The following is a 27,347-nucleotide window of genomic DNA, read 5'->3' on the forward strand; positions in this document are numbered from 1 at the left end:
CTGGCAACAGCAGCTGTCATTTCCACTTCAGGAATCAAGAGTAACTGAGTCATCTCCTCAAACCTCAATGACCGAATTACTGCAATGCACAAATAAAGATAATCTGCCCCGCAGAACAAGGCCATTCAGGTTATAGTTTTAAAGGCACTCTAGAGGTCACACTGTGAGATCCTTTGACCGCATTTGCCTGCTTCAATCTTGCTGCGTGTGTATCCTTCAAATGTGGCTTATACTTAAGATGCCCTACTGCTTTTCAGAAAGTAGATCCCTTTTTGTTAAAGCTAGAGAAGAAGCCTGAAAATTACAGAAAATAAATGGAAAGATCATTTTATATTATTATTATATTAATATTATTGAGAATTTTTGCATATTAGTCTGATACATTTCTCAATCTGTAGGCCTCTTTTTCCATTGGGTATGTAAAACAATATTATTTTAAATAAAGTAATAATGGCTCTGGATATCAGAAAACAATCCTTTGGTCTTCAACATCATGCAAAACTGTTAAAGGTCCTTAAATATTTATAAAATGTTTGCTGGTTTTAACACAGACTCTCAGATTGAGCACAAGTAGAATAGAAACAGCAAATCTCAAACACAGACAAGTGGAAAAGCGCTGCTGCAAGATCTGCTGTACTTCACAGTAAAATGAAAACTTGAAAGTTTATTTTAAGAAACAGATGTTAATGGTTCAAGAGTTCATTTGAAAACAATTTCTTTCAAATCTACACCTACCAGTATTAAAAAGGACAACAGTGTTAAAATAGAATATTAATGACTTTGTTGAAAACAGATTTGGAAGTTCGGCTATAATATCATCAAAAGTATCAAGTCCTTTAAAATCTTGAGTACATCCTTTTTATACAGAGCATGCTGATACATTAAAAATAAATAAAGAAAAGAAAGATTGAAAGGTGAACGTATCACCAGAAGGGGTATGTGCAAGGTGACGAAAACATTCACAATCTCCAGGCAAGCACCTGTGATTAAGGGTGCTGGTACACCTGGAAACTACAACGTTTAACAGAGATCATAAAGAAACTTCACATGTCCTGGGAGAGGAATTTTGCAAAAATTTTCCAAGATAAAACAGATATTCTACATAAGTTCAGTCAGTAAGAAACAGTCTCTTTCTGTGTATTTTGAAAATCATAGCTGGTCTCCCTGTGATACAGGGTGATGTTATGGTCTCTCCATAGCTTATTTTACTGCAACATTGCTGTGTCAGAGGCTCACAGTGCAAAACTTACATGAAGAACTTAAAGGTGAAAGGAAAGGTAACCAGCAGAGTATGAACACACTAAAAGGAGAAATACGGAGCTACTTTTGCCTCTACAGCATCACCACCCCACCGAGGGAAGAAAATGTCCCCATTTTAAGATAATGTTTCTTTGCAATAGGTATGGTACATCAGGAGAGGGAGATGTGTGCTGCACTACATTGTACTAATGAATAAAACAGTAGGGAAGAGAAAAGCATACAGTGCACTATCCACATTATTTCTGTGTGGAGTAAGCTGTATGCTTATTCCACGCTAAAAGTTTAATAACAGAAGTGAAAATACATTTAAAGTTCAAATGGCAGAAATACTTACAGAAGCACTTCATATCAGGTATTTTTCAGTGAAGCCAACAATATGCTCTGGATTCAGTTACAATTAAGTTTATTTGCCTACTCACCGAGTTTGTACCACATGTCACGGATGGCAAAACCAATTAAACGTCTCATATCTCCATATCTAAGGAAAAAAGTATGACAGGTATCTATCATTACCTATATCATCATCTTACTGCAAAATTAAAGACATAAAAGTATACATTTCTGCTTACTTGTTCTGGATTTTGTTGTATTTTGCATGGGAGAAGTTTTCTAGCTGTAGTGAATCTTGGGTAATAAAAGCCACAGCCAAATGAAAGTAGTTGTTCCACAGCTGTAAATTGAATATAAGGAAATTATAATTGTTTAGAGAAAAGCAGGAATAATATTAAACTATGCATAAAGCTGAATAATTTATTAAACCAAACAACACAACTAATGAGATTTTTTTTGTTATGCAAAGAAGTACATCATTAGTATTATGCAATTACCTGAAAAGCAAGAAAGATGAATTTTAATAACCACTACTAAACATTTGCTCTTAATAACACAGTAGCTGAATAAATTTTGCTAAAAGGTTCATATGGTAACAACATTAAACCACGAACGCCAGCAGGACTGGTGAAACACATTCTATGCCAGTGAATCTTAGCGCCTTGAAGCTAAAGGCATTCAGTGTAATTACACTGCATATGAGAACCACTTCAAAAGGCAAACACTTGTCTTCTCTTTGGTTTATAATTCAACGACAATTTGTGTGAAATTCCAATATATTTTCTTAAGAGCTCTCTACATGAAACAAGGAAAAAATACATGCCCAAATCATTGTTAGTACTGAATCGTGCACTTGAACTACAACAAAACCCCCTCTACTTCCAGTGCACAACCCTTCGTTTCTGGAAGAACTTACTTGTCCAATCAAAATGCAATACTTCTTTCACATGCTAGAGGTAGAAAGCAAAAATAGGTATTTCACTAGGAAGCCAAATTCTAGGAAATAAATACTGTTTTCAGAAGCTTCTAAGCAGTCAGCAATGGCCTAAGACGCTTTAAAAAATGTAGCTGCATCTAAAAATGTGTAGTAGGTATTCGTGAGACAGTAGAAAGGCAACAGTAAATGTATTCAGTGGTAACTTAAAAGGACGGAAACAAAACATGTAACATTATTAAAGAGCTCTTAATTGTGTATGGTGAAATACAAGCTCAGGTTGGGAACCCACAGGAAATAGCCTAGAAATAAAAGGTTTCATCAAAAACTTCTGTGAGCTCTGTTCTTTATAACCTAGAAAACTCTCTTGTGCACCAATAATCAGGAAAAATAGATACCAACACACAAAACGACATACAAAAATGCAGACATTTCCTATACTAAATAAAATTGTCAAGCGTCCTCTATAATGTGAAGAACCTGCATTTAATTTATGCCTGCCTTAGAGGCCCAATTGAAGGTCTCCTTAGCAGCCTTGCTCATTCAAAAGCACTTAGGAGGGCTGGGTCTGTCTGTCCGTATTGACATCCAGAGCGCAGTTAGCCCTGGTGCAGACACACGGACTCCAGTGGGGTTTCACTGGGGATGGCTACTAATGTTACACACTGTGCCATGCAAGGATGTGCTGAATTCACCCAAACCAATCACAGCCTTATTAAAAACTGCATTTGAATACGAGGACTAGCAAGGCAGTAAGGCAGCTTTTTTTCCCCTTACTACAAAATTAAAATTATGCTTTTATCTAATTTTTGACAGTATACTAATAGTACGTACTAATTCAGAGCCTTTTCCCCCAGTCTAAACGTTCTTCATGCCCTGAACGGCCTGTTTTCTCCCCAGTCAAAGGTTTTACAAGACTGAATTGACCAATTTAGAGTTTTCGGTCCCTTGAGAAGCTATATTTATTAATGCGCAGGAAATGTACTTTGCACATGTCAATTACAGCAGTAAAATGGAAAGTTTCTCAAATTGTTCCAGATTATGGGAGAAAAGATGAAGCCTCATTGCTATAGTTAGTGGTCTATTTATTCATTTAATAATTCCAAGTTCAATGCCACCTTTGACAGATACACACCCTAAAGACTCAATATCCTTATATGTGTCTCTGACAAAGGTGGCATTTATTTATTTATTTATAAAATACATTTCCTTTCCTCCTCAGAGTAACCTATAATGGCTGAAAAAATATCATCCTTTGGTGAAAGCATGATACATTTCAGATAGATAGTAGGTTTATTACTTCAATTCTGAAGAAAAATGGCACTTAATAGCTTCCTGCCTGCATCCATAATTGCAAACTATACGTAGTTAGCACAGCTATCAAGCCAAGCTAGCTAGAAATAACCTTTATGAACCTTTAAATAACATTGATCAGAAATGATCCATTGACTTCCAGGATGTATGACATTCTCAATATGTGCTGATATTACCTCAGAAATGTTCTCTTTCACATGCTGGAATACATTTCTCAATCACTTAAAACTAAATAATTTAGAAGAAACACCTACTTTTTACTGTTTTGTAAGCCTTTTGAGTTCAAACACTTAAACACAAATGAATAGCAACTTGTGTTTTAAATAAATTGCTAAATTGGATCAACCAGAGACAGTGACATTCAGTCACAAAGACTGCACACACATCTGCATCATGCAGCCTTAAAATTCCAAACCAACATTCATGACAATTATTCTGCATTGTCTTTATGCACATCCCACTAGAAAAATACAAATTGAGAAACAGAGGCATAAGCAGAATGTGAAGGCTACAATTCTGAGTAACTCACCAACTGATACACATTAAAATAATTAAAGTAAGCACTGTATTCTGTTTAAATGGAGTCTTAACAAATACAATTTGTAGAGTTACAACTCACTCACAAATTCCGGAAGTTACAAGCACAATATTTAGGGCTTATTCCTATGGTGTGTAGACTGCTTCATGACGGGCATAGTTTTTGCTTTGAGGTCGAAGAGAGAGTATTAAGCATCTCAAAGAATTATGAAAATCCTTTGAGACCTCTGCAGAATTTCACTGCATTGGTTACATACTTCAAAAGGATAGAACAAAGGTAGAAAAAATACAGGTTAATGAAAGTAAGTTTACAGAAGCTTTGAAGAAACACAGTTTGTTTTATTCATTTTTACTCTTTAAAGATTTTCGTGTCATAATCCCATTCTCTCGTTTTTGTCATATGCTTCTTGTTTAATGATGCAACTTAAGAAAAATACTTCTGAATAGCCTCTACTTCAGACATCTATCGTTTCTACATTGGACAACATCCCAAATCGCTGAAATAAGGTACTCCCAAATCCAGTAAAAGTTAGTTCCCTAGATGCAAAATGTTTCTGAACCAATTACTTACCATAGGTCACTCTAGGAAGACCCAGCTATATGTTGGTAGAAGGATCAAAGATGAACTTTAAGCTCGGAAGTTTGATAATTTTCAAACGCACAACACTATATGTAATGTACAAAATAGAACATTTCTAATATTGCTGGTCTACTTAATGCAGCTAGCTGCATTTTCTAATGGCTGCATTAACTTCTGCATCAGCCATCTCCTAGCGTTTCCTACAATGTTTATCACTACCATACATACATTTTTGCACAGAGTGCTGTGTATTCAGCCCTGAATATTTGTAATGCGGTCAAGATTTTGATTTTGATTTCTAACTGAAGATTTAAAAATTAAAAATAAGTTATGCAATTCTGTTTCTGATACTAAAATACATTTAATTACTGCTGAGTTATTAGAAGTGCCTGGTGCACGCAAAAAAAGATAGGAAAAACATGGGGGAAAAAGCATTTTCTTTTAAATCAGACGATGTTATAATTCAGTGTGGACTATGCCTTATAATATAATTCGTGGCAGGAATATAGATTATTAATATGAAACAGCACAGATTTAGAAATACAATCCTTTCTAATGTCCTGTAAAAATACTGCTAAGAAATAGGAAGTGCAGGAAGGAACAGGAATCAGTAGCACTGGATTTTCCAGAACACAAAGTCTATGACAAGTCATGCCAGGCCACAACAAAAGGGTTTCTATTTGTTCACTCTTCCCTGTCCCTAATATGTTGGAAGCTGCCATCTCCAGTCAGAAAGACTATAAAAAGAATGAGGCACAAAAAAGTCATTTGAGTGAATTAAGTGGCATGAAGGGTGGCACTGGCTGCTGCCTGCACTGCAGAACTGCTGTGGTCCAGCCCTGGATGGAAATCCTCACTGCGCAGAGCAAGACTGCGACAACCAAACTGACGGAGCCATGAGTTAACAGTGACAACAGAGTGAAAAATACTGTTTTGCTAGACAAAGGTAACACCCAGCTACTGACATCAGCTACTAACAGAAACAAAAACAGTAATAGGAGGTCTAAATAGGTTCTGTAAAGGTGTACACTGAAAAATTTAACTGAAATTTTGAAGTGAACCATTAAACGTTGTTATCTTCATTTTGCTCTTGATGGAAGACTGGATTATGTTGCATTCAAATATTCATTCAAGAAGAAAAATCCCATGACTTGCAATTTGAAAAAGATATTTCTGCTGATGCAAAAAGAAATAAAACCTTCTTTCTTAGTTCTGCATTCACAAAAAAAAAGGGAAACTGCTGACATTTAAGAAGTGTCTGGTAAATAGAAAGGTCATTGAAATTATTGTATCTCTATGTTAATTCACATTTGAACTTACTTTTAATTTCATAGCTACATCTCTATACCTATATGGACAGATAATATTCGGCTTCAAAATTGGAACTACTGTCAAATATTTGCTTCCTTAAAAATCCTCGTGAATCAAAAAATTGGCAAATCAACCAGCTCTTTGAATAAAACAGGAATGGGTGTATAATGACGCTTAAAGCTCTTCAGACTGTTTATGGAAAGCCACGCTATCCCCTGATTATTCACCTTTATTTAATATCCTGGGGGCTACCCTTAAGGTACACGTCATGTTTTGTCTTGAAACATCGAAGTTTTCAAGTTAATTTTTTGATTGAGTAAGATGGTACAATTACCACAAAAGGTAAAAGAAAAGTACTGAAAAGTCCCAGAATTGACCTATTTACCACAAATGAACTAAACTTCACTCATTTATTGGCGATACCATAAATGTATACAATGTACAAATACAGAACCACACAAAGCTTTTGTTACAATTAAACCCAAGAAGCCAGGGTGACTTTCAGGGAACATCTTTTTCCAAAATATAGTCTACAATTTTAAATACTTTTGTTTGTTTGATAAGTCTCTTCTGAAGAACCCATCTCAACTCGCACATCTCAAATCCAGAATTTACATGTTTTTATGGTACGTCTGTTCTGCTATCCTGGAGAAGCACGGCTGCAAAGCAGTGAACTGGACAGGTTGTCTGATCTCTGCATCTTCAACTGGCAACTACTTCAAAAACTGTTATTTGATACAAACCACCAAAAATGGCAACATTGCAATCTGCTTTAAAATTGTATGTCGAACACATCTGAAATCGCCTGCAATGGCTGTATTTCCAAAGTAAAATTGTCTTTACTAGTGGAAGCTGGTAACGAAGCAGAACCAGCCCTGCCCTACACCATCCCATCCTCTGCAAAAACCCCAAACCCCAAAGGCAACCCACAACCAGAGATACAAATCCTCTGACAACTAGAGAACATGATCCTGACCAGTGAGCACCAGTATATGCCAAGTGGTGTGGATACTGGCTGGCTGATGAGACAGTTCTGCAAACAATTAAGAGAGCAGTTAGGAGGGAAAAGAGAAAATATAAGCAATTTACAATCACACAGGTAAGACCCATTCTGGATAAAAAACTATTATACTTCCCGTAGTTGCAAACCTTCAATGACACCACTTACACGTCAGGGAACTTTTTCTAGTTGTAGACCCAGACCTGGAAGGAAAGCTGAGATGTCAGCTAATCCAGCTCCATGTCCCAGGGCAAGATCTGCTACACTGTTGCAGACACATGTCTGTTGAATCCATTCTTTAGAATCTTGAAGTGAGAAATATCTCCCAGTCTTTCCAGATAATCTGTTTCACTACACAACTGTGTTTGTATCTAACATAAATGCAAGTCAATAACCTATGTCAAATACAGAGACAGGAATAGAATACAAACTAGTAAATATTGAAAGTTTTTTACTTATTCCAACAATTCCTACTCAAACTCCAGAATTTTGTGGTTTAAAATTTCATGTTCCAGTTGAATTTCAGTACTGAGGAACGCACATTAACATATTGCTCAGGGTTCTTTCCCTGTTGGTACTGCATGCGTTCACAAGCTTCAGGTACCATGAATATATAATACCAAGCCTTATGAGGAGCGGCTGAGGGAACTGGGGTTGTTTAGCCTGGAGAAGAGAAGGCTGAGGGGAGACCTCATCACCACCTCCAACTGCCTCAAGGGAGCTTGTAGAGAGGTGGGTGCTGGTCTCTTCTCCCAGGTGATGGGGGATAGAACAAGGGGAAACGGCACCAAGCTGTGCCAAGGGAGGTTCAGGTTAGAGATAAGGAGGAAGTTCTTTACTGAGAGGGTCATCAGAAGCTGGAACAGGCTGCCCAGGGAGGTGGTGGAGTCACCATCCCTGGATGTATTTAAAGAGCGGGTAGATGAGGTACTTAAGGATATGGTTTAGTGGGTAGACAGGAACGGTTGGACGTGATGATCTTGGAGGTCTTTTCCAACCGAGCGATTCTGTGATTCTGTGAATATTGTGAGTTCTGGTTCATTCTTGCTTTGTGGTTTATTTATAGTCAGTCACTTAATGAAAATTCACTCCTGTCTCCCCTGTAAAAGTATTTGCTCTGAAGCTAGCAATTTTGTCTTATCAGCACAACAGTAAACATTCTGTAACAAACACCTTGTAGCTCATCCGTCCTTTATTGTTCTGCATTTTGCTGTATTGTGGCATTGGAGAATACCTGCTGTACACAACCTCTATTTGTGCCTTGTTTCCTGAGAGTCACTGATGCACATCTGAATATATCCAGCATGGAAACTCTGCATGCAAAACAAAACAAAAACCCCCACAACCACAAAAAACCCCGACAAAACCCAGAGAAAACCACCTACTCACGCAGCAGACATATAATCTCAGCCATCAGATGCCTATTTAATTATCTCTATGAATAATGACTCTCAACCCATACAGCAGCTCTGGCACTCCTGCCTGACCGCTGCAATGACAATCCTGGTGTCAAAGCACCGGAACTTAAAAAAAGGACCCTCTAAAGCAATGGACTCTGAAACTGAACTTATTACATGCCAAGGCAGAAAAATTAACAGCACATCACTGCTCTGCTGTGCATAGTTTTGGTATTTGTATGTAAGCTGAGGTATGTAACAGCTTCATCATTGAACCTATGGCTTAAATTAAATTAAATTAAATCTAGATGCACAACTATTCATATCAAGTGCAAGAGCTTGACATTATTTGTAAAACACATCAAACAAGCTCATTCAAAACTGTGTCAGGCTCAGCAACAGCAGAAGCACATCTCAAGATCACTGGGTTTTTTCCCTCTGGAATTTGAAAAAAGAGCCCAGTGTAAAGAATTGAGGTTAAGCTGCACTCCTTGGTGTGAGATTGTCTCAGTTCTGGTTTTAGGACGCATATCCTAGATTTACTGTAATCAGTATCTGGCCCACTGATTACAGTCATAAGGTGTATGCTTCCTAAAACCTCAACAACACTGAGCTTCCATCAATTGCTAGTTTTCCCCCACTGATAGTTTTGTTGCACTGTAACATTTATTATCATAATACTAAAAAATAACATACCAGCATTTGTTTCCATCTGCAGATCTATTGTATGGTTCTTGGCAACGACTTCCCTATGGAACATCAATGTATTGCTTATTTTCATCAATGTTCCTCTAAAATTCCTAGATTTCTTTTAAATACAGATACCTCAAAGAAATCCCAAAGATCTGCTCCCCTTTGAAGGAAACTGCATCTCAAAGTTTTGCTTTAGCTTCCCATCACTATTCTGTATCCAAAAATCCTAACAAAGAAGCAATGGATAAATAACAGAGGTAAGCTTTATTCAGTTTGCATTTGCCAAGCAGCTGCTAAAACAAAAGCTACGTATTATATTAGCCTGTTGGTACCTTAATCGCTAAAATAAAAACATACAAGCACTGCAACAGCTGCACAGAGGATTACTTGTTCATATATTATTGAAAAGTACTCCAGAACAACTGAGGAAAACCAAATGTTAAATCTAAAAAGATTTAACAGCCCCAGAGGCTGAAACTGTAAACTATGATATAAAGTATACAAGTTTCTCATTTACTTTGAGTTAACCGCTGCTCATGTTTGCTTTCAGCTAAGATACATTCCAATAAAATATATATATATACATGTTGTCTCTCTTATTTGTCATTTGCTCAATTTTCTTGGACTACAGCAAGTGACTTTGGCATCCATGCTATTAGTGAACAACTCAAGCCAGTGCAAGCCACATGAAAAGTTACACCTCCACGACCAAGCCTTCCACAGACAGCAAGGACAGGACAGAGACATGGATTTGATGGGTGGACCATTTGGCAGATAAGGAACTGGCTGGATGGTCGCAGCCAGAGGGTAATGGTCAACGGCTCGATGTCCAGTTGGAGACGGGTGACAAGTGGTGTCCCTCAGGGGTCTGTACTGGGACCAGTGTTGTTTAATATCTTTATCAATGATATAGACAGTGGAATCAAAGGCAACCTCAGCAAGTTTGCAGATGATACTAAGCTGAGTGGTGCTGTTGACATGTCAGAGGAACGGGATGTCATTCAGAGGAACTTAGACAAAGTGGAGAAGTGGGCCCAAATGAACCTCATGAGGTTCAACTGCATCCAATTCTGGGGGCCCCCAACATAAGGACATCAAACTGCTGGAGCAGGTCCAGAGGAGGCCACAAAGATGATCAAAGGGCTGGAGCACCTCTCCTGTGAAGACCAGTTGAGAGAGTTGGGGTTGTTCAGCCTGGAGAAGAGAAGGCTCCAGGGGGACCTTACAGCGACCTTCCAATACCTGAAAGGTGCCTATAGTAAATCTGGGGAAGAGCTGTTCACTAGGGCATGTAGCAAATAGGACAAGGGGTAATGGTTCTAAACTAGAAAAGGGTAGGTTTAGGTTGGACATTAGGAAAAAGTTCTTCACTATGAGGGTGGTGGATCACTGGCACAGGTTGTCCAGAGAAGTGGTGGAGGCCCCATCCCTGGAGATATTCAAGGTCAGGCTTGATGGGGCTGTGAGCAACCTGATGTAGTAACAGTGTTCCTGCTCACTGCAGGGGTTGGACTGGATGAGCTTTAAAGGTCCCTTCCAACCAAACACATTCTATGATTCTATGATTCTGTGAGTAGGAAGATTTAAACTATGACTTCAAAAGACAATTTTTTTTTTTTAGAAAAAATAGTTGAAGTTATTCCTCCTAATGCCTCAATGCTTTAGAGCATTTTAAGAAAATTCTGTAACTTTAAGGATAATACAGTATTTTTTAGTAAAGACATAGCCTACTCTCTTACCATAAAAGGCTCTAGAATAGTTAGGCAAAATGATTGTTAGAAATTATTTGGATAAATTGACCTTCAGAAAAAAAATAAATTAAAGAACCTTTTAAACATTAAAATCTTGGGTGTTGGCTTGCCCAAAATTTCCAGGGAAAATACATTTTTAAAGTAAATATTTTACCTGTGAGAACTACTGAATTTAAATTGAAGCTCACTTGGAGCATTTCCAAGAAGTAGTTTTGCAAAGGATTTTTCAGGGTTCTGTTTTTGGAATGCAAGTTGAGTGCTTTTAACGAAGCTTGGTTCTTCCAGCCTTTTCAGGGTAGACTTGGGAAGGAGATAACACTTAAAAACCAGTTTTGCTTCTCTTTCATTGTCTAGTAAAGCATCTGTGTATACAATTCTTGTTAAATGGACAAGGGCATTCATACCAGTTATTAGGTCCAGTGTCCTGATCCTGAGGTAAAGACCTCAGCTCTCTCTTAAATGTACCAGTGTAATCTATGCAGAATCTATGAACATCACTTCGAGAAGATCCACTGCCTCTCCATACTGAGATTTCTTAAAGTATCTTCCAGCTGATGTCTTCCATATATGGAACACATATGTATCATATGCAAGCATGAACACGTAAGCACTGTGGATGACACACAGGTTACAACCCTACAATAAAATCTGGGCTTCTTCAATATTTTAATTTAGATTCATCCAAAGGAAACCAAATACATAAACAAACTGGCCTTAAGACGCTATCAATGATCTGAAAATGTAGAGACAATAGTGGGAAATTAAATTTTATTGTTTAATAAAGAAAATCAGACAACGTGCTTTGCATTATTCACACCTTCTTTAGTCCAGCATCAGCTTTTAAAATGGGTACATTTATGGTACTGTGAGAAGGTTTTCAGGAAGATAAGTTTTCGTGAAAGAGAAGTAACGTTTCTGCCTGGTACTTTTAAGTCTCTTTTGAAAACTAGGAAGGTATTACAATTGCTTAGATGGCACAACACCTATTTACTGTAATGTTGTTTAGCTTAGTCAAAGCCCCCAGATATTTGACAAGTCATGAATAAAGGCGTACACATTAACACATTCTCTTGAGCTGCAAGGTTCCGTGTTGAACTACAAGGCCCCTGATTGGTTGAGAACATTGTGGAATGCACAGAATTGCCATAGGAAGAAGCTTATCTGCAACACAAGTTCTAGGTTCAGACTGCTGCTTTAACATCTGAAAGAGGCACTGTACACCTTAATGAAATGTTGACAGGTACACAGTCTTTATAGTCATCTGCGTATTTTTGGAGCCCACCCATACTGCCGCCCACCAGGCCTGTTTTATTTGCTTTTAAAGATTACTGATGCACTGTGCAGTAAGAAATGGTCATGTGTTATAGAAATGATAACTTAATCGGTTGTTAAAAAAAAAAAATAACCTAAGAGAGATTATATCATAAACATGTCAAGGATTTGAGAGTAAATATCCAGCATGGATATTTATTAAAAAGAAGTCTTAAGTTTGTCGGGATAAACATTTTTCCTTATGATTCAAAAACCTGACTGCTCCGTAGCTATTTGTGACCGAGGTTGTTTTGTGTTAGGGACTGAGAGGCCAATACCAAGCAGTTTTTAGCACAGCAAACCTGAAGAGTCACATGAGAGTAGAATCAATTAAAACAGATTTCAAGTTGCAAGATCAACCATAAAACATAAGCCTCAAGAAATCAAGAAGGCAGAGCCCTGAACTTTCTCTCAACTTCACGATTAGGGTCAAGAAATTATTAACTAATGAACAGATTACATTTTTGTAATCGGGAAGCTTTTTTGAACTTAAAACATTTGCTCTTAACTGCAGTTAATATAAAGAGGAGTGAAATGTAATGATTTTTCATACTCATTTTACTACTGTTTTCTATCTGTAGCACACATCATCATCAGTCTGCATTTACTGACAAATCCTGATTCTAAAACTCTATTTATATTTTAATAACAATTCAATGAATGTGAAAATGACATTTTTATCTGAAGCAAGTCAAATATATGGTAAAATGCATGACCAAGTAGTGAAGTAGTACAACACTGTATTGAGCAAACTAAAAACAAGAACAAAATCCTAATTCAAAATAATTTCAGAAAGAAATACTAAAAGAAAAAGAAAATAAATCTAGATTGTCTTATCAAGAAGACTGCAAGTTAAAAATAAAAGTAAATTCCAAGTGCTAAACACTCTAGGAATCAAATGAAGTTAAGCTTTTTCTGCCCTACATACATAGAAGCGATATTGTAAAGGCTATGTGCATTACATCAAAGATTGTATTTCTGAATACACATGGCTGGCTAAGTAAGTTTTTAAAAAAAGAGTTTTCTGCTTGCCAAGTGTGGGAGAATCACAGTACAAAATACTCCGGCTGCCTTATAATAAATAAAGTACGATTTTCCTGTCACGTCAAAGATGGCCTAATCCTGCCACACTCGAACCAACAGGCATTTTGATACTGATACCAGGTAACAGAAGGGACTCTGAGAGACCAGAATGATCACACCTGCACATACTGCCTCAGCTCGGCTGAAACGTCTCAATACTCACTTGCACTTCAAAATTCATATTCTCCAGAAATTTCTGGTTCATTGTCTCTGCAAATTTGTTGATGGCTCTCAAGAACACCCTAAAAAAGAAAAGCAATGATACAGATGAATCAACGTAATCTCTGTGAATCTATTCCAATCATGCAAGATATTGATGGAAACACATTTAAACACTGAACACACTAGAAGAAGCAAAGTTCACACACACGTGAACTCAGTATTCTGCGCAATGGCGTGTTATTTGTAGTCAGTTATAAATGAAACTTCAAGCAAGTGATTCTCAAAGTTTCTTGATCTCCATTGAAAAATTCAGACAATATAATTTCTTTCCTACTGCTGCATTGTATTCTTCAGAAAGCAGAGAGAGCAATCCTTCCAAACACAATTTTACCTTCTATGTGACAAAACCACATAATTTCCAAAAGTGCTATTGCCTCCTCCTCAAGGGTTTGACAGCTGAGGGAGTTCTTGTTAGTTAGAAGCTGCCACTGCATCTTCCCAATTAAAAGATACTATGTGCAGCTTTTTTCTTTTTTTCACAGGACGTGAGGGAAGGATGACTCCTCTGCCCATCTGCCTCCCTAGGTTGATTACAGAAACACATTCAAAGCTGAGTTAATATATGGTTATTTCTTCCAAGAGCAAGAGTGTGAAGAGTGTTATGATCTGGTGGCAATTACAGAGACACGGTGGGACAGCTCCCATGACTGGAATGTGGTCATGGATGGCTATGTCCTTTTCAGGAAAGACAGGCCAGCCAGGCGAGGGGGAGGAGTTGCCCTATACATGAGAGAGCAACTGGAATGTATTGAATTGTGTCCAGGGGCAGACGAGGAGCAAGTTGAGATCTTGTGGGTGAGACTTGAGGGGCAGGCTGGCATGGGCAGTACTGCTGTGGGTGTCTGTTCCAGGCCACCTGATCAGGATGAGGAAGTTGACAAGGCCTTCTTCAGGCAGCTGACAGCAGCCTCACAAGCACAGGCCCTGGTTCTCATGGGGGATTTTAACTACCCAGATATTTGCGGGAAGGCCTACACAGCCAGCCATTCGCAGTCCAGGAGGTTCCTCCAGTGCATCAGTGATAACTTCTTGATGCAAATGGTGGATGAGCCAACTGGGCGAGGAGCGCTGCTGGATCTTATACTCGCCAACAAGGAGGGTCTGGTTGAAGCGGTGAAGGCTGAGGGCAGCAGCCTTGGCTGCAGCGACCATGAGATGGTGGAGTTCAGGTTCTGGTGCGGTAGGAACAGACTACCAAGCAGGATGACAACCCTGGACCTGAGTAGAGCCAACGTTGGCCTTTTCAAGCAATTGCTAGGGGGAATTCTATGCGACAGGGTACGAGAAGATAAAGGGGCCCAAGATAGTTGGTTTACATTCAAGGACCACTTCTTCCAAGCTCAAGATCAGAGCACCTCACTGGGTAGGAAATCAAGAAAGGGAGCCAGGAGACCCGCATGGTTAAACAGGGGACTGCTGGGCAAACTCAAGTGGAAGAAGAGAGCCTATAGATCATGGAAGGAGGGAACGGCCACTTAGGGAGGAATGCAGGACTGTTGTCAGAGGATGCAGAGAGGCAACTAGGAAAGGTAAGGCCTCCTTGCAATTAAACCTTGCAGGGGAGGTCAAGGACAACAGAAAGGGCTTCTTCAAATACACTGCAGACAAAACTAATGCTAGAGGCAAAGCGGGCCCACTGCTGAATGAGGTGAGTGCCCTGGTGACAGAGGATACTAAGAAGGCGGAGTTACTGAACGCCCTCTTTGTCTCTGTCTACACTGCTGGAGACTGTCCTCAGGAGCCCCAGACCCCTGAGGTCCCAGAGGAAGTCAGGATACAGGAGGAGTTTGCCTTGGTTGATGAAGACTGGGTTAGGGATCAGTTAAGTGATCTGGACATCCATAAATCCATGGGCCCTGATGGGATGCACCCGCAGGTGCTGAGGGAGCTGGCTGAGGTCATTGCTAGGCCACTCTCCATCATCTTTGGTAAGTCATGGGCAACAGGAGAGGTGCCTGAGGACTGGAGGAAAGCAAATGTCACTACAGTCTTCAGAAAGGGCAAGAAGGAGGACCTGGGTAACTACAGACCGGTCAGCCCCACCTCCATCCCTAGAAAGGTGATGGAACAGCTTATTCTTGGCGCTGTCTCCAGGCTATCAAGGATAAGAGGGTCATTAGGAGCAGTCAGCATGGTTTTACCAAGGGGAAGTCATGTTTGACCAACTTGAGAGCCTTTTATGAGGACATAACCAGGTGGATAGATTTTATCTTGCCCTGTTGCAAGGACCCCACCAGTGCTCATTTGCTGGGGTGAGGAAAGTGGGTCCTAGACCCCATGCTGAGAGCAGGATTCATGCCCTGCAGGACCACATGGTGCTGGAGGAAGCGATTGTGAGCTGGTTGAAGGAAAGAAGTCAGAGAGTTGTGGTCAATGGGACAGAGTCCAGTTGGAGGCCTGTGTCTGGTGGAGTCCCCCAGAGGTCGGTACTGGGACCAGTACTATTCAACATATAGTGACAACACAGAACTGGGAGGATTGACTGCCACTCCAGAGGGCTGTGCTGTCATTCAGCGAGACCTGGACAGGCTGGAGAGTTGGGCAGGGAGAAATTTAATCAAATTCAACAAGGGCAAGTGTAGAGTCTTGCATCTGGGAAAGAACAACCCCATGTATCAGTGTAGGCTGGGGACTGACCTGTTGGAGACCAGCACAGGGGAAAGGGAGCTGGGTGTCCTGGTGGACAGCAGGATGACCATGAGCCAGCACTATGCCCTCGTGGCCAAGAAGGCCAATGGCAACCTGGGGTGTATCAGAAGGGGTGGTTGTAGGTCAGAGAGGTTCTCCTCCCTCTCTGCTCTGCCCTGGTGAGACCACATTTGGAATACTGTGTTCAGTTCTGGGCCCCTCAGTTCAAGAAGGACAGGAACTGCTTGAAAGAGTCCAGCAGAGCCACAAAGATGATGGAGGGAGTGGAGCATCTCCCTTATGAGGAGCAGCTGAGGGAGCTGAGACTCTTTAGCTTGGAGAAGAAGAGACTGAGGGGTGACCTCATTCATGTTTATAGATATGTAAAGGACGAGTGTCAGGAGGAAGGAGCCAGGCTCTGCTCTGTGATGTCCAATGACAGCACAAGGGACAGTGGGTGCAAGGGGGAACATAGGAAGTTCCATGTAAACATAAGGAAAAACTTTTTCACTGTAAGGGTTACAGAGCACTGGAACAGGCTGCCCAGAGAGGTTGTGGAGTCTCCTTCTCTGGAGACATTCAAAACCCACCTAGACACATTCCTGTGTGACCTACCTTAGGTGATCCTGTTCTGGCAGAGGGGTTGGACTGGATGACTGATAATGGTTAAGTACAGAGAACACCACAAAGCTAATGGAAAATGCCTTAGGGGACTTAAAATTTAGTAAAAAAGGTCATAAACTATGTATACTTGACAGGTAGGGTAAATCATTAAATAGGATAATCGTGCAGTTTAGGACTATTTGAAGAACCATTTTGTTTAAGGCACAGGACGTTTAGGGAAAAGAACAATGATGCATACCAAGCCAAGTTTGCAGAGGGAGGTTATGAAACCAGATTACCTCTATGCATGCTCCAAAAGAAGGGTCACCAAAAGGACAAGTGATGAAGCTGAAGATATGACCATGAAGTATCTGATGGAGTAAAAGACCACCAACCATGAAAATACCTCAAGAGGGTGGTTTTTTACCATGAGAGGACACCAGTGGACCAGTGAAGAAAGGAGCCAAAATAGGCCGGACTTACGACAACTAGTTCTATGAAAAGATGTGTTTATTTGCGGTAGTTAGGATGCATATGTGTTAGTATAGGGAATATAAGGGATTGTATAAGTGAAGGCCAGTGGGAATCTGAGGTGATTCTGAGAGGACCCCAGCACTGTATTAAAGAATACTGACTTAAACCTCTTACAAGTCTTTAAGTTTTGTTTTAGGTCACCTCTCTGGAAATGATGATCCCTCGAGGTCCCTTCCAACTCCTAACATTCTGTGATTCTGTGATTATCCCTCCAGCTTGGAAAGCAGCACCTATTTGTGCTTGTTATTAATGCAGCATATCATGTTTCTAAAGCTACCTTTCCAGCACGGTATTTTTGTAGAACAAAACTCAATTGTATCTCTAAATATTTATAAAGTTTATTTAAATAATTTCATTTAATTCAATTTACAATTTTGAAAACAAGTGATCAATTTTCCTCTGCTTCATAGCCAAATTTTTTAAAAGCTTTAAGCTGAAATATTTCTATAGCAAATACTTTAGGGGCATACCAGAAAGAGATGAACACAAGGGAAAATCAATCCTAACTGTTCAAATATAGTGACCAACTCTCAACTAGCTACTACCAATCAGGAAAAAGATCTAACAGATATAAGACAGGTCCACTCCGCCTCGACTAAGTCTTAGTGTTCAGCAGCATCAGAAAAAACAATTATTCAATAAGAATTATTAGCAAAAGCTTAAGAGACCCCAGGATACCCAGGTGTTGTCTCCTTGTGTTACATTCTGTGTGGTGTTCTGGTCTCCCGGCTCAAAAAGAGAAACAAGTACATAAATGAAAAAGAGAGACCAAACCAAGTAAATAAATGTGGCAAAGAAATGATTAGGCACATTTAAGGGATTGTGCATCAGACCTGGTTTCTTAAATCAGGGGCCACTATGTGACAGAGGAGGGATATGGTAGTATCCATAAAATGGCAAGTACCATGGAGATGAGAGACTTACTGTTCACTGTTCACTCATACAACACTGGACAACATTGAACAAAATCAGAACGTGCATTCAAAACAAGCAGAAAGAGTCGGTTTTTATGCAAGTCCTACTCATTTCATTCATGGGAATGCTGGAATTTTATACTGGCTCAAAAGTGATGAGACACATCAAAGACCCAAATGATGGGAGGTTACCAACTGCCACTGGCAGCTGTGAGAACACAGCAAACAGGGTCACTTCTTCTCAGCTCTGTTGAGACACCGCTCCCTGTGTAGCTGTTCAGGAGCTACTACAGAAACTGAATAGTGAGTGAATCGGATTTTAGTCTCATCAGCAAAAATATATATGAAAATACAAGGGTTAAATTCAGTTTCTTAATGAGGGTGGTAAAGCAAAGTTCAGCTTTCAGCAGGCTTGTGACAGGGAATCCTATTTAACCACTGTGCAACAGTTTAAAGGGCAGCAGCTGGATTGAAAGCCATCGTTATGTTATGGTTTTCCACAAGGAAAAAATTCTTTGTGAAAATCTAAACAATATTTTCTTTCCATCCAAGTAACATTCCTCTGTAATGTTGATGTGATCAAGGAAATAAGGTAATCTATACATGCTGTTACATCTTGTTACACCTTCTCTTTTTAACGTGATCAGAGGGACGCTGTTTTAACTACTACAGTGGTTGTGGCACTGGAAGGTCAGAGAGCTCGAAGTTGCTTCACCACATCATCCCACACATCCAGATGAGCTTCTTCCCAGTGGTCTAGGGCACAGCCTGATCTGATCTTCTAACACTAGCTCAGCTAATCTTGCCAGCTAAATTAAGGGCCCAGTCTGTGAAATGCTGAGTGTCATCAAATCATGTCAAGTTTAAGAAACCTAATTTTGCTCAATACTGTTCTTGCAGGCTACCATCACTCTCCTAAACAACCCCTGTATAATCACAGAATTGCCTCTGTATCAACTGCAATTTTAGCCTGCATTGCTCCCAGCAGGCTACTGTACTTTTCTTCTTGGCCTTTGATGCGACCAACACTTCCTCTGGAAAATTAAATTTCCTCTTCAAGCTGCCCCACACTACCCACAGAAAAATCAAACACATTCTTCTCCAATGCTTTACTCTCACGGGCACATTTATCTCAACAAAACTGCCAGATGCTTGACACAAACAGTTTAAGATTTCACCAAAAAGGGGATTCTAAAAAGAATGGTCTACTTTAGACAGACAGCACACACACAAAAATACAGAGCTAGGCAGAATCATGGACACCCATGTGTTACTCTGTCTGGCAGCATTCCCATTACTCTTCTGAGTAGGAGTTTTGGGTCAAGGCCCTTTTAGCATCATGTCTTTTCTGTAGAACTATGTTTTTCTAGATTCTCTTTCGATTTACAAAGTATATTTATTGCCAACTCAGTCAAGTTCTTCAGCTCCCGCTGCTTAGAGAATAGCATTTCCCTTCACTCAAAATCTTTTGTTGGGGTAGGCATGGGTATCCTGCATTCCTGAGACTTTTTGTATTTCCCAGCTCCTGCGTATTTACGTTCTTCTCCAGCACCGACAGTGAAACATCATCTAAATACCCAGTTTGGGCAGGACTTGGCATGATGCCTATGATTCCTCTTACATTAAATAAAGTTCAGTGCACTCTTAGGTACTGAACATGCAAATCTATTCCATAATATGGACATCTTTCTTGTGTGACGTATCTTAAAATTTTTGTGAAGAGCTCATGGTTTAATGTTAGCCATACATAGAAAGCCCCAAGGACACGAGAAATACTCAGGTACTTATCAGTAAAAATTACCGATAATACAAAAAATATTTACAGGATTCTATATAATATAATATATGTAAGACCTGTTCTGTTAATATCCCTTTCATTCTCACAGATGTTTTCATCTGACATGCTGGAATTACACATTTGCAGGAAGCATGCAATAACTCCAAGCTGTCAAGTTCCAAATATTTTCATGCATTCGTATTTTGCCTGCAGCATGTTATCTATTTCTGTCATCAAAAGTCACTTAGGCAGTAGGCTTGAATTCTATTCCTGGCTCCTGCCAATGCCATACTGTCCTGCCTCAATGATTTAACTTCTATATGCCTCACCCTTTCACCAAAACCAGGTATTAGCTAACCACAAGCATGAAGATAAACACATATTTATAAAGCACTGAAATTACAATCAAAACAAGAGGAAATTCAGTTTTATTATTACTGACAGCATATTTCTATTTAAGAAACTAAACTTTGATCCGGCAGGGGAGAGTTAAAGTAATTTCATTGGAGAAGTCATAATATCTTAGATGATGATTCATAATATCAGTTATCAATTACAACTGACAGAATGGAGAAGATGCAGCTAGAAAAGAGATGGTAAGAAAGTGTGCCCCACAACTGCTTGGAAAAACACAGGACACACTGCCAGACTTCAGAAGAAATTATTGAGAAAAACTATGGAAAGGGATTACCTTGTCACAGTGCAATAGAACTTAACTTCCCTTGCCTCTTTAACAGATCACTGGAGCTTATGTTTTCTCTGAACTTAGGGTTTGCTGCTCAGTTTTGCTTTGCAGGTTTAGACTGATCTGGACTGACCAAATGACAGGATCTTGATTTTCTGTGTAGATAATATTTTTTTCTGTTTAATGTTCTCCTCATCACATTTTCCCTTAATTTTAATCATCACACAGGGCTGCAAATATTTTCTTCCAGGTGTTTAATTATGATAATTTTTCTACCGATACTTAACATGGAATTAAATTCTCACCAGTTTAAATAATTTTGATCTAAAATTGATGAAATTAATTTACCCACAATAATTTCCATTATATTTCCTGAGTTTATGTGGACGGATGCTTCTAATTTACAGTTCAAACCAGACTCTCGAGTCTGCAGATTTCTGGATGATCTTCACAGGCCAAAGTCGCTGGGCTTAAACTGGGTATAAAAAGGCAAGGTTTCAGCTTAAGCCAGCAGCAGAATTGCCGTGGTTCAGCTGCTGCTATCTACTTCACCTTCTAAATTCTTCTAAAGCACTTCTGCTTTGCTTTATTAATAGGCATAGAACTGCAACATATGTATCATATATAAATAATTTAAGACAAAGATGAAAATTAAGGAGCAACCCTAAGATAAAAATGGGATTTCAAACTGATGCTCTCTCTCAAAAAAAACCCAAACCAGAATACAGAGATGCTGAGGTAGAGCAGAGAAATAATTCTATATTCATAAACAATATGTTGTTTATCAAATGAGAATTTCAAGGCTACTACTTAGAAGACGAGTATTTCACAGTACAACAGGTCTGCACATTGTCCTTGCTTTTGAAGTGCAAATAGGTGGTAAACCTAAAGTACAGATCTGGAACTCCAAGCTATTTTTCGCAACCAAGTTAGAATTAATGCATCCGATCTTTGCGGCATAAAACAAAGAGATAATTACAGCAGGAAAAACAAACAAACAAAAACCAACAACCCAAATAAACCAAAAAAACTTCCATTGGCATTGTCTGTTCTTAAGTGACTCTGCAAAACCTGGCCTTTTCTTCACCTGTTTTCAGACATCGAACATTCCTGGCTCCACAAAATTCTTTTGGGAAATGTGCCCAAATCAGGTACAGAACTATAAACCTTCCCAAAATCATGAATTGATCTTTCCTCAGACTCTTACACATTAATTCTTTTAAACTACTTGTCCAACAGCAGTGAGACAGCTCTTCAACATCTTGTCAAGTCCACGAGACTTGGGAGTTGCTTCAACTTTGAGATAAGTAAACCAGATACTGAGGTGAAGGCCGAATTAATTCACTCAGGTATTTATGTGCATCAATCCAGACTCATGTTTGCGGTGTCTTCTAAAGCTGTGATTCCAGTGATGTAATGACAGGTGCAAAAAAATTAATCAAGTCCAAACTTCTACTGGGTAATCAGACACAGAAAAACAGAGAGAAACTTTGAAACAATACTATTTCCTGTGCTCTTGTGAAAGTTCTCACTGAAAGAATCGCAGAACGTTCGGAGTTGGAAGGGACCTCGAAAGCTCACCCAGTCCAACCCCTGCCAGAGCAGGATCACCAGACCAGGTCACACAGGAACCACTAAAATGCTGGAATGTATGGTTTTTTAAAATCACATCTGAAAACCAATTAAGACATGGAAAGTTTTTAAAACTCGCAACTTCTTCCCACAGGCTCTAAGGACTTCAGAGAATGTGATCCACAAACTGAAGTCAGAAGGCCTTACAATAACTGCAGTTTGGCAGGCACTCTTCTGTAATCCTCAAAGGCTGATCAACCAGCACTTTCATCAGTGAATCCGCTACTTGAGCAGGTGAGGAAGATGAAGAGGGTTCTTCCAAAGCCTAGGAGGTGCACTATTATTTTGAAGATAATTTTGAAGTGCTGATAGAGATGGTCTTGCTCTACGCCAATTATATGAAACATGGAGTAGGGAATAGCAGAGCTGAAATCATACGCCCACATATATTGTTGGCTTGAGAGCAGCATCCTCATAAAATGCTTTGCAGAAGACACACAATAGGTATTTTAATATAAAGCAAGCATAAAAGAAAGCAGCTGAAGTCAACTGTCTCTCTTGCAGGCTTCTGTAACCTTTCCTTTTCTTTCTTGTGTGCAAAGCTAGAAGGTGGCATTTTAAATAGCAAAGCGAGTCAGAGCCCATCACAAATGCTGATCATTGCCAGTGACTGAAACATCAGCGATTATAAACCAGACCTGGAAGATACAAAATACACAGGAGACCAGACATGCAATCAACGTGACAGGAGAGATTAAAGATACACCTTTACTGGTTTAGTGACCAAAAACAGAGCAGCAGCAGAAAGCCTGAGAAAACAGGTAGAAAGATAACAATAAAAATCTTCATATAGCAACTGCAGAAATTATCTCCTAGTAATGTGGCAAGCTATCATTGATTTAGAAATGAAGAGCAATGCAAGAAGGAAACACTATTTAAAAACCTTGTTGCTATGTGAAACCTAGTTATTAAGAGCACAATAATGGCAACACTTAGGAAGCAATACACTTCCATGGTAACTGGAAAAATATGGCCAGTGGTGCAAAGAAAGTAGCACAGTTTAACCACATTTCTCCCTTGTGTCAACTCAGTATCACTATAGCCTGAAGAATAATTTTTCGTACCATTCACATTTAATTCTTATTATAAAGCAATTGTCTTTTTCCTACATTATTTTTCATTGTACAGCCCGAGAGTATATCCAAACAACATGGTCAGAAAAAAACTCTTTAAAAGTAACTGCTATCCAGCTTCTATTGTCTCAATTATAAATGATGTGCAATTATTTGAAAATTTATCTTGAATAGCTATGCCAAGCATACAAAAATAATAGCTGCTATAATGAATCAGAGTTAATTTGACAGCAGTACAAAAGCAACACCTAGAGGAAGACAAGAATCAGCGATTGCTCTGATGCTATACAACCAGAGTTTCCACTGGAGAACTCCTGACTTTGCCAACAGTGCCTCTGTACGGAGCTCTTCCTTCAGCATCTACCTAAGGCATGTTTTAAAGACTGCTTGTCACCCATTTAGGGATCAGAACACATTTTCAAAACTGCATACTAAGTACCAAATCATGCCAAATTCTTTTGAAAATGTGATGTTTAGCATCTTTAATAAACTTCATAGATTGAAGATGAAGCGTACATGAAGCTGTCGCCATGGACTGTGATATAAGCAACTTAGTGTGAAAGCTATTTTCAGTCTTCTCCTTATATTGTGAGTATCTTCTCACTTCACTCGCCTTTTTTGTGCTTGCTGGCCAATTGTTTGCAGAGTAGAAATATTCTGAATTTAAAAAAATAATTGTGCTAGATCAAGTCTGGGAAAAAGATACAAAGCTGAAACCCAGTTAGTGCACATTAATGTAATGACCTAACAAGGCTCCTTTCTTTCTCCCTGTTACAGAAGCTTTCTGTATTTGAAATCCCTTCTCTATACCTGCAATATATTTTAACATAGTACATGTACTTTTAAATTTATTTATTTATTTTTACCTTTTTTCTTGCTGAAAATAATTAGCAATGAATAACTTTTGTCTGGAATACACAATCTCTTCACTTTCAGGGAAGCCTAGCTTTTTCTGAAGCTAAGACAGCTATCTGCAATTACAGGTATAGACAACTATGCACTTGCCTCTTGTCTAATTGCTACTCGCTTGAACTTACTACTTCACAGCCAAGACTGCATCAACACAGAAGGAGTTGCATTGACTCAGCAGATTATGCCTTCCAAAAACCATTATGCAGCAAATGCATAATACACTAGCAGGGTTATTTTGTGATGTTGTTGTTTGAAAATATGAAAATAACTGTTCAAAAGAGTGTTACATATGAGAAAATTGTATATATTTAATTCCCTGAAAATCTCTTAAGATACAAAGTGCTGGTCAAAGTTAGTTGTCAGAAAATGGAATGCAAAAAACCCCATTGTATTTACAACACCTAAAAAAATGATGAATACTAAATCTGTACTTTCAGTCTTTTCTGTAGTGACACATTTAGAACAGTTTATGTTGGTAATCTCTTCATTATTTTTTTACTCATTTGCACATATGTTCTACAGAGTGGCAAATACTACTCATTGTCTTAATCCTCAAGTTTTTTACTGAAATTAAAATACCTGAAAACATACAAAAAATATTTCTAACAGGTCACACAGCAGAGAACTTCAGAGAGTTCTATATGCAAGTCAAAGCTGTATCTGGAAAAATAACAGTTTATCTTACGGACTTTCTGAAAACCCCAAACAAAGAAGTTGTTTTTCTGTGTTGAGATGTTCTCTCCACTGAAGACTCTTTCTAGTTCAGAGAGGACCTTATTCTAGAAGCAGGAGCATCCTAGCAGTTGATGCCAAGAAAGATGAGATACACTGCAGTGAGAGAGGGGAAGAGAGATCTCACAGCGTGTTTTTTCCTCTGCATTTCAGATTAAATGACATCAGTTGTATACCACAGCCACGATAGGCGATAGTGTCTCTCGCTGAGGGGATTATCTGCTGCAGTCACTACATAATTGTTTAGGTTAGCAGGTAATGCCACAAGACGGGTAACAACAAACAGCAGGTAGAGTCAGCGCAGAAGAAGCATCTTGTAGAATCTGGTGCTAGAAAGATGCAAGTGATTGAAAAGCAGGGTTACATCAGGCACAACCAGACTCGACTGCCTACAGATGGGAGAGATGTTCTCTGCTAGGCTCCTCACTGACAGCAGAACAGGTAGTGACTCAGTCAGACACACCGGCCAGAGCTGGAAGTGTAACTCTCCACAGAAGTAAGTTTACAGCCCACAGTGAAACAACTGCCTCTTCTCTATCTGCCTTATTCTGTTTGCCCAGGACTAACCTTATGCCATTTGCCCCATTACAAGTACTGACTTTTGTAGGGACTGGGAAAGACTAGGAAACGTAAGAAAGAACTAGGAAAGAGTAATCTAGATTTAATGGAAAGGAGATACAAATCTGAGAATACTGAGACACTGTGTACCAAATACCCCAGCAAGAAAAACAATACATTTTTTAAAAGTATTCCTTTGCCTCTCAAAGAGACTTTCTGTTAACAGGGAAATTGCATTTCAGCAAGGACATTCTTAGTTTCATAGTAAAAACAAACTGTCTAAGGACACGTATTATTATTATACAGGATTAAAGCAATGACTGAAACAGTATAGCCTGTTTGAACTTGTTCAAATACTTCATTTACCCTTTCGTGCACACGTCCATAAAGGAATATTTTAATTAGACATTTATACTTGTTGCTTAATATACTTTTTCATATATTAAAACTGTAATTTTTGAAGTAAATTTCTACAATATGCCATAAGCATATGTGTGAATGAATTCTGACCACCTGCAAATTCAAGCCCTGAAGAAAACAACTGCGTTTCTGTCAAGTATGCTTAGGCCAGTCAAAAGCTGCCAGAGGAAAATGAGATCAAAGAAAGGAGCTACTTGTGTACAGATCAGCCTTCCACATTCTGCCTTATTTGTGCAAAGTAAACTGCAACAGCATCACCCAACCTCAGCTGTATCAGAGAATCTTAACTCCCAGCACATCTTTGAAAAACAACAGTAAAACTGACCTAAACTACTTGGGATTTTCTCTTCTCATAGGAATAAATAAATAAATGATCCTTTTTATTCTCTGCAAGACATATAATGAGCGAGACAGTGTTTTAAGCAAACTGTTAAAGCATAGATGGACAGAATAAATCTGAGTTTTATTCTACATTTCCTATGAAAGCAGAACCACTTCATATTGATAATCAAAGAACTAAAGTTAAGGAAGACTTCTTTTCCTATTTTTGTAAAGAAAAAAATAATCTCATCGCAATTGTGATAAACTGAATACCACAGTACAGCACTAGCTGGAGTAAAGGAAAACATGTGCTCTGTCAGCTGAATTCGTGTACCCTGGGTACAGTCAGATCCATTAGCGTCTGGGAAAAGTCACACTATGCACTGATGTCAATACACGTATCACAATATAAAATATTTCTAAGAATGATAAACTTTCATTTCCACCAACAGATATGTGGAAGACCGAGGAGCAGCTCTAATATCAGACTTAATTTGGGGTTTTTCTCCCTTCCAAGTTCAGACATTCTGTACATCTACAAAATCTAGTCAGTTGGTAGTAGCAACACAGTTTGCACCATCTCTCCCATAAGTTCTTAAGCTTCTTGCTTGAACAAAGCTTGTTTCCCTACTTTCTGCCAACTGTGTTCAGTTTTCCTTACCTTCCCAACTATTATAAATACCATTCTTGAATAATCTGTATTGGATTTGCCTGGCCAGGTTTTGGTAGCCATGGGGCTACAGGGGTGGCTTCTGTGAGAAGCTGCTAGAAGCATCCGCTATGTCAGACAGAGCCAATGCCACCAGCTCCAAGACTGACCCACCGCTGGCCAAGG

The 27,347-nt window shown here is 39.1% G+C and overlaps 1 protein-coding gene across 1 annotated transcript in view; it reads right to left on the reverse strand.

Annotated features, from left to right (window-relative positions):
- Nucleotides 1-27,347, reverse strand: part of LOC104548300 (dedicator of cytokinesis protein 2-like) — an 82,527-nt gene that overhangs the window by 45,484 nt on the left and 9,696 nt on the right. The window contains exons 4-6 of the mRNA XM_010194288.1: nucleotides 13,665-13,743; nucleotides 1,830-1,930; nucleotides 1,680-1,738 (exon numbers count right to left, since the gene is read on the reverse strand). Coding sequence (XP_010192590.1) covers nucleotides 1,680-1,738; nucleotides 1,830-1,930; nucleotides 13,665-13,743 — 239 coding nt within the window. The remainder of the gene's footprint in view (nucleotides 1-1,679; nucleotides 1,739-1,829; nucleotides 1,931-13,664; nucleotides 13,744-27,347) is intronic.

This window comes from Mesitornis unicolor, unplaced genomic scaffold (genome assembly GCF_000695765.1).
Source record: "Mesitornis unicolor isolate BGI_N332 unplaced genomic scaffold, ASM69576v1 scaffold321, whole genome shotgun sequence".
Taxonomy (NCBI): domain Eukaryota; kingdom Metazoa; phylum Chordata; class Aves; order Mesitornithiformes; family Mesitornithidae; genus Mesitornis; species Mesitornis unicolor.